The following is an 8,896-nucleotide window of genomic DNA, read 5'->3' as shown; positions in this document are numbered from 1 at the left end:
CCCCCCGCCCGCTCCGCTCCGGCTGCGGCCGCCCCGGACCCCCGGCATCAAAGCACTGCCCGCCCCTTGGGGCAGCGCCGCGCCAATGGGGGAGCCGCCGGCACACACACGCACCCCGCCGCACACACACACGCAGGCAGGCGCTGGACACACACGTCCTCCATACACACACGGGAAGGCACGGCACCCCCGTCCCCACACGCACACACATACACACAGGCACTGCCTACCCACACAGGCAGGCATTGCACGCACACAGAGGCACTGTGCACACACTGGCAGACACCACCCCCCGTTACCGACAGAGGCACTGCACGCACACACATCCATACACACACACCAGCAGGCACCACACACCCCTCCCCACACAAACACAGAGGCAAGCACCACACACACACACAGAAGCACTGTGTACACACACAGGCAGGCACTGCACCCATCCACGCGCGCGCGCACAGAGACAGGTGCCCCCAAATACACACACACACAGGCAGCACACGCACGCGCACACACACATACGCAAGCAGGCACTGCAGAGGGAAACACCAAGCACAGCCACTCCCAGCAATATAAACCTATACACTGGGTTTGATCAGAACGCATATCTGTGCCCAATCCACACAAACACAAATCCCAAGCCAGGACACTTTGTAAAGCCAGAGTTTGCACTATTCAAGGGAAAATAAACTTGGGTGGGCTGTTAGAGTAAGAGCCCCTACCATTTTTTACAAACCCCACCAGACTTAGAAAGCTGGGAATGCAGTTTCTTGGAAAATGACAAAGATGAATGAGTACCACAGTCCACAGCGGCTGTCCCCTGAGACCCTGGTCTGTGCCCACATCCCCTGCTGACAACACTCCACCCATTGCACAGTCTGCAAGATGGAGTCATTTTCATTCAGGCCTTTGGGTCAAGGAGGCCTGCCCAAGGATTTGAAAGAGTAGCCACCTGATTGTGAACATAGTTGATTTGATTTTCTGTTAAATTAAGTCCTTCAACTTCCTCAATAGGTAAAAAGTTGCCATAAAGCCCCATAACTGATTATACAGGAAAGCCAGAAGCCAAAATTGGATTACCAACTTTGTGGAAGACAAATTTTCAGAAGGTATTAGAAGGGTAGTATTTTGTTCACAAAAAGAATCATCCAGAGACAGCACTGAGCTAGTGTAGTCTTCCCTGTGCTCTTCACAGCATACACAGAGAGGAAAGACAGAGGCAAGTAGCCAGAGTGCTTTTTTCTGCATCTTAGCTATTTTTGACTGCCAGAATGTCCCCTTTAGTCTGAAGGGTCGGGTGCAAGACAGAGTTGTCCTGAAGCTTGTACAACTGGCATTTCACTTGGAGAAATTAAAGGGACATTAGTATCTGCAGGGGTACTATGATATTACAGAAATAAATGATGGAAACTAAGACGGTGATCAGCACCTGTCCCTTGTTGGTTTCTGCACACAGATTCATCTAGGTTCAGGTCTTGAGTCCCTGCTGCCCCTGGTGAAAGTGATAAGGTGCCAGTACATGTCTGGCATTTACTCACTGTAGTAGCAATAAAATGGAAAAGAAAGAAGAAAAATTGTTGTTTATCATTTTGACACATTGTTTTTTGTGGCATGTTGTACATGTCCATTCCTCAGAAGGGTTTACTATATATGGATCAGATTTGAAGATTTTTTTGTAGCAGTACCCATATGGATGGCATCTGCACACTGCATATCCTGATATCACTGATCAAAGCAGTAAGAGTGGAGCCACCCCTATTGCTCCATAGTTCCTGCTGGATATTGACTCCAATACAGAGAGAAAGAGGGTGGATGGTGGAAAAGACACATGCAACCTGCCCAAAGAACAGCAGTTTCTGGAAAGATGAGTAACCAATTTTTCTTCTTAATTTCTGCTTACACATCTATTCTACTGTAGATGACTTCATGAAGTACCCTATGGCAGTGAATTTCAGCATCTCTTCAAAGAGAAACTTCAGAATAGCTTTGTTGAAGAATGCATCAGCACCAAAGGTACTGGTAAAATGCTTTGTAAAAATATGAATAGATGAACAAGTAATAGTTTGCAGATGTCCAGTATAGACAGCTTTACCCCATAAAGTGAGAGAAGTCACTTGTGCAGCAGTAAAGTGAATCAGAAGCCTCTGAAGAGGCAATTAGCCATTTCATAACAGGACACAATAGGCAGAAGGCAGGACAGAGTGGCACTTTAGAAGCTGCTTCAGAGGCATAACCATGTATAGGCAACAGCCTACTTTTGAAAGTCTTCCTAGTTAACTTTTCATTCTTTAGTTATGGAAAAAAAAAGGCCAGTTGATGTCACAAAGGTCTACCTACCCTTTCCACTCCCCCTTGCCCCAGGGTTCAGAATAAATTGAACATCCATGACCAAGAAATCCAACATTACCTCAAATGTGCAAGTGCAGCCTATGGATACCTGAGGGAATGGGTATTCAAAGATCGTGATATCATAATATCAAATTGTATCTGATGGCTGCATTTACACATTTGAAGTGATGTTGGATTTCTTTGTTGTTGTCAGCCTTCTGCAGGAGATTACTTCCAAGATATGGGAAATAGCATTTTCCAGAATCAAACCATAAATCTGAATTACCAGAGCTGGGGACTTCTCATTAAGAGCTTGTTGATGGAGGACCTTAGTCTTCTGAATGTTAAACATCAGTCCCATTTTATTGTATGCTTTAGTAAAGATATCAATGATTGCCTAAAGGTCTGCTTCTGGGTGAGCACAGACTACAGTATCATCCATGTACAGGAGCTTGATGATTGAAGTCAGTGTAGTTTTGGTTTTGACTTGGGGTCATCTTAGATTAAACAGCTTACCATCCATACAGTAGTTTAGCTCCAGGGTACAGAGAAGGACTACAAGAATGATTAAGGGCCTAGAAGACAATCCTTATGAAGGAAGACTAAGGGATCTGGGACTGTTCAGCCTGGGGAAGAGAAGACTGAGGGGGGACTTGGTAGCCATCTGTAAGTATGTGAGGGGTAAATATTGGGAGCTGGGAGAAAAACTGTTCACTAGAGTGCCCCAGAGGAGGACAAAGAGCAATGGTCATAAACTATTAGAGGATGGTGCACCCACCTGACCTTGTGTAGGCACTCCCTTGCTGCCTTGGAGCATGTACCCAGTGTCAGCAATGGAAGTTGTTCCTGTGGCCTTGGCACTGGGTTGCGTTCACCCTGAGGGAGACCCCAATACTTGCCTTCCACAGCTTGATCTTTCCCTTCAGTGGTGGGGCCCCTTCTTGTGACTCCTTGTGGGTTGGCCACTACCTCTAGCAGGTACTGTTGGGGCTCCACCTCCCCAACACCCCAGTCATGCACCAGCCTTTAGGATGGCCAGTATGGACCACTGGCTCACCCTCTGGTGTCAATATCTACCCTCTCTTCATCTGCTATTCTCCTGCTAGTCTTCCTGTACTCAGGATGATTATGGGACATTAGGCCATCCCTGACAATATGCCAGGTCTTCCCCACTGCCCTGCTGTCTGCTGCACTGTCCTGGATCTTCCTGTTCTGTGAAAGTTGCTTGTGTTCCCTCTCCCTGCCTTGGGGCCCCGAGGTAATGGAGTGGGTGCAAAGCTTTCTCTCATGCATGGATGAGCTCTATCTGACACAAGAAGTCGACAGGCCAATGAAAGGTAAAGTGCTGCTTGACCTGGTTCTGGCAATGGCAAACGGCCTAATCAGCAATGTAAGGATCGAAGGGAAGCTGGGTGACGGTGACCATGCGCTGATCACCTACACCATCCACACTAAAGCTGGCAAGTCAGTTAGCAATACAGAAGACCTTGACTTCAGGAAAGCTGACTTTGACAAGCTCAGGAGGCTTGTCAAGGAGGCCCTAAAGGGCCACAACCCAAAGGGGAGAGGAGTTCAGGATGAGTTGTTGCTCCTCCAAGGAGCAATCTTGGATGTGCAAGCAAAGTCTATCCCATCTTGGAGGAAAGGCAGCAAAAGGGCACAACAGCTCCCTTGCCTCTCCAGGGACCTAGCAGAACTTCTGCATCTAAAAAGAAAGACCTACAAAGAATGGGGGATTGGATCCACCTCCAAGGAGGAATACTCTGCACTGGTTCTGACCTGCAGGGAGCAAATCAAGAAAGCCAAGGCTGCAACAGAACTCCAATTAGCTACAAGTATCAAGGACAATAAAAAGTCCTTTTTTAGATATGTGGGGAGCCAGAGGAAAAGCAAGGGCAACATTGGACACCTGCTAAACCAGATGGGACAACTGACAACTGATGCCCAGGAACAAGCCAGATGGGTACATTGCATTGCTCTTTCACCAGTCCCATGGGACACCCGTGCCCATTACAGGACAGGGAGGCCCAGGTGAGGGAGATCCCCTGCCCTCCATCAATGCTGACCTCATGAAGGAACACCTTGAGAGGCTAGACACCTTCAAGTCACCCGGCCCTGCCAATCTACACCCCACAGTACTCAAGGAGCTGGCTAGCATCATAGCTCAGCCCCTGGCATGGAACTCCTGGCACTCTGGTGAAGTGTCCGAAGACTGGAAGATGGCCAATGTCATGCCTATCTTCAAGAAAGGGAGGAAAATGGATCCAGCAAACTATAGGTCCATCAACCTGACCTCTATCCTGGAGAAGGTCTTAGAAAAGACTATCAAAGAGACCATTCTTAACAGACGAGCTGATGGCAACATCCTGAGGGATAGCCAGCATGGGTGTGTTGTGGGTAGGTCTTGCTTCACCAATTTTATTTCCTTCTATGACCAGGTGACGTATCACCTGGACAAGGGAGAAGAGATTGATGTCGTATATCTTGACTTTAAAAAAGCCTTCAATCTGGTATCCCATGATCACCTCTTAGCAAAACTGGCTAACTGCAGCCTCGGCCTCACCACAATCCGCTGGCTGGGGAATTTGCTCTGTGGTAAGACCCAGAGGGTGGTAGTTGGTGGAAGTCAATCGTTCTGGTGCCCTGTGAGCAATGGGGTCCCCCAAGGCTCTGTCCTAGGGCCTATACTATTTAACATCTTCATTAATGATGTGGACATTGGTATCAGAAGTGGACTGGCCAAGTTCACTGATGACACCAAACTCTGGGGTAAAGCGTCCACACCTGAGGACAGGAGGGTGAGCCAAGCTGACCTTGACAGGCTCAGGAAATGGGCGGATAAGAACTTGATGGTGTATAACACTGAAAAATACAAGGTTCTCCACCTCAGGAAGAAAAACCTTATAGGCTCAGCAGTGCTATGCTGGCTAGCACTATGGATAAAACGGACTTGGGGGTTATGATTGACCACAAGATGAACATGAGCCACCAATGTGATGTTGCTGCTAGTAAAGCAAGCAAAACACTGGCTTGCATCTACAGATGCTTCTCAAGCAAATCCCAGGACGTCATTCTCCCATTGTACTCGGCCTTGGTGAGGCCGCAGCTGGAATACTGCATCCAGTTTTGGGCTCCACAATTCAAAAAGGATGTGGAGAAACTTGAGAGGGTGCAGAGGAGAGCCACACACATGATCAGAGGTCAGGAAAACAGACCTTATGAAGAGAGGCTGAGAGCCATGGGACTGTTCATCCTGGAAAAGCACAGGCTCAGGTGTGATCTGGTGGCCACCTATAAGTTTATCAGGGGTGCTTACCAGAATCTGGGGCAATATCTGTTCACCAGAGCACCCCAAGGGATGATAAGATCGAATGGTCACAAACTCCTCCATGACCGTTTCAGGCTGGACATAAGGAACAACTTCTTTACTGTCTAAGCTGCCAAGTTTTGGACTAGATTGCCGCTGGAGGTGGTTCAAGCACCTACTTTGATCACCTTCAAGAGACATCTGGATGTTTATCTTGCTGAAATCCTATGTTCCCTGCTGACTTCCTGCCCCTGGGGCAGGGGACTGGACTCGATGATCTTCCGAGGTCCCTTCCTTCCCTAATGTCTATGAAATCTCTGAAATGGAACAAATTAAATATACAAAAGAAAAAAATGGAGAATGGGGCCTCAGCCCGTCCCACTCATGATTCTGGTGTCTGTGGCTCCTACGTCCCTTGATACCGGCCTGCCTCGTCCGGCTACACAGCTGGGCGAACGTAGTGGCTCCTTCAACTGCTCCAATGGGTCCTCCTTCAATCTTTCAGTTCAGCCTATGTTCAGCTCAGGGAGCAGTCCTGCTGCCTGCTTCCAGCAGTGCTCCCCTGGCTGCCAGCTTTTATTTCAGCCAGGTAGCATTTTTGCATGATGTCATCTGGTCATGCTCCTCCCAGCCAGCAATAAAAGTGGCTGATGAACCATGCGGGTGTTCCATCCCAGTGAGTGTCATCCAGCTTCTTTTTTCCTAAAAGTGGTAAGCTTGCCCTGTCTTTAGAGCTTTCCTCTTTCTTGTCAGGACAGGTCAGCCCTGTCCCGGGTCCCTCCACAGGAGGGGTCTTTGGGCCCTCTACCTGCGTCCCTCTGGGACAGCTGGTTTCAGGTTGGATGTAAGGAGGAATTTCTTTACAGTATGGGTGACTAGAATCTGGAACAGACTTTCCAGGAAGGTGGTGCAGTCCCCAACTTTGGACGTCTTCAAAAAGGAGACAGGACAGACACCTCCTAGAATCATTTGGCCTCAGCAGTATTCCTGCTCACATCAGGGGGATTGGACTCAATGATCTTTTGAGGTCCCTTAATTTCTATGATTCCATGATTCCAAGTGGAAGCTTGCTGGTGGTCAGATGTAGCAGCATGGTAAGGAATATCAGGAAAAGTGTTGAAGTGATTATGCAGCCTTGCTTAACTCCCATGTTAACTTCAAAAGGATCTGTGATAGATCCATTACTGAGAACCACCATTCACATACCATCATAGAGCAGGCAAAGAGTGGTGATGAATTTTGGTGGGCATCCATATTTCAAAAGGATCCTCCACAGCTGTTCTTGGTTGATAGAGTCAAAAGATTTCATGAGGTCAAAGAAGGCCATATAGAGAGGCCTAGGTTGTTCCCAGCATTTTTCCTGCAGCTGGCAAGCTGTGAAGATCATGTCAGTTGTGCCTCTTAATGTCTTAAACCCACACTGAGATTCTAGGAGGAACTCATCAGCAAGTGGAAGGAGATGGGTCAGGAGAGTTCTCACAACGATCTTTCCTGTGGTGGACAGCAAGAAGATCCTTCTGTAATTTCCAGTCAGACTTGTCTCCTTTTTTGAAGATTGTCACAATCATGGCATCCCTGAAGTCATCTGGGATTTACTTATCATTCCAAATCCTTAAGGTTGAGGGCTGCTTTGATCCTCCTTAAACTTGCTGATAAGCAGGGCCATAAAAAATGTGATTTGCTCCTGGAAGGTGTAAGACCTTGAGTGTACTTCTGTTTCTGATGCATAACTTCTACAGCTTGCTGTCTGGCACAGTTACCTAGACCTGGAATGTTCTGCCTGTTCAGGTAGAAATTACAGTAGTTTTGCATTAGGACCAAAACAGGTACAGTTTAGAGATGAGGCAGGAAAGCTTGTCAAACCTCATATATGGTCTAGAACATTTAGGTCAATGGTAATTTGTGTTCAATTTATAATGTGTCTCCCTGCAAATTGGTAAAATAGTAACCCCAGCCTAAGAAAGATGCATACCTGCCCAAGGTTTACAATAGTAGAAAGAGAAATTCAGATGTTGGCCAGGTTCCTTCACTAGCCTAAGGAGAAGAGGACTTTGACAGGTAGAAAAACCAGTATATCCAGATGGTGTCTGACTACCATGGACATTGTAAATACTCTTGATAGGCTATAGTAGTGATGGGGGTTTATCACCACACGTCTTAGGTATTTCCAGTGGCTGCAATCCATCATCATGTAGCTGTCCTGCAAATTCCAAACAGCATACTAGTAATGGGGATCTAGAGAAGATATGATGGAAGCCAAGGCAACCATGCAAAATTTTATTTTCTGGAGGAAATTCTCTCTTTTACCGGTCTAGAGCCCTTGTTACATGTTGCACTTTTTGCTGCTCAGATGCTGATCAGTATTAGTGCTAGCTTGAGTTTGGAGCAGTCACACCTTAAAGTTAAAAACCTTCTCTGACTTTCCCTCACCTGCAGAGCTGTGACTTGCCACTAGAGGGATGGCGAGCAGGGACCTGACTAGGAGCTATAGTTGTGAGTTGCCACTACTGGGCTCTTCAAGCTGCAACAACATGTCTTTGAAAATACAGACCTTTGGAAGTTGACGAAGGTCCTGGTTTATAAGACTGCTGTGCTGACCACCCTCCTCTACAGCAGTGAAACCTGGACTATCTACTGACACCACATTAAGACCCTTTAGAGCTTTCACCAGGAGTGCTTGTGTCGAATCCTGGAGATCAAATGGGAAGACTGCCAGACCAGCACAAGCATCCTCCATGAAGCTGTGTCCACCAACATTGAAGCCTTGCTCTTGAGAAATCAACTCCAATGGATGGGCCACTGTATCTGAATGTCTGAATTTACCCCCTGACCCAACAGCAATGAGGGAGAGAATCAGACTGGAGCAGGGACAAGCTTTGCAGCCAGGGTGGGGAAGGACAGAGCCACAAGTGGCTCATCCAGGGGGTGTGGGGAAGGAAGCATACACCTGGGAGGACGCGGGGAGCACGTGCCCTCAGATCTGTATTCGAGGCAGGGTGGGGCAGGCAGCATCTGCAGGCTGAGGCCAGGCTCTTCCCAGCAGGGGGGTTGGGCCACCAGGAAGAGCCCAGCTCACAGCGGTGCTGGGAGCAGGGGGAGGGGGGGCTGTAGCCCCCCCTCTGCTCCTCCCAGCATGAGCACAACATGGCCTCCCAGCCTGCAGCAGCAGGTGCCCAGCCCCGTGCAGATCCCATGCACACAGCTCCCATGACCTTGTGGGGGGGCAAGGGGAAGAGAAGGTTTCATAGATTTCATAGACATTAG

The 8,896-nt window shown here is 48.1% G+C and overlaps 1 protein-coding gene across 1 annotated transcript in view; it reads right to left on the bottom strand.

Moving 5' to 3' along the window:
- Positions 1-8,369, bottom strand: part of ADAMTS20 (ADAM metallopeptidase with thrombospondin type 1 motif 20) — a 180,898-nt gene extending 172,529 nt beyond the window's left edge. Inside the window, exon 1 of the mRNA XM_019543950.1 lies at positions 8,184-8,369. Coding sequence (XP_019399495.1) covers positions 8,184-8,369 — 186 coding nt within the window. The remainder of the gene's footprint in view (positions 1-8,183) is intronic.
- Positions 8,370-8,896: the final 527 nt, after the last annotated feature.

Source organism: Crocodylus porosus, unplaced genomic scaffold (genome assembly GCF_001723895.1).
Source record: "Crocodylus porosus isolate Cpor-Errol unplaced genomic scaffold, CroPor_comp1, whole genome shotgun sequence".
Lineage (NCBI taxonomy): Eukaryota > Metazoa > Chordata > Crocodylia > Crocodylidae > Crocodylus > Crocodylus porosus.
The sequence above is the reverse complement of the archived record's forward strand: the minus strand, read 5'-3'. Positions and strand labels throughout refer to the sequence as shown.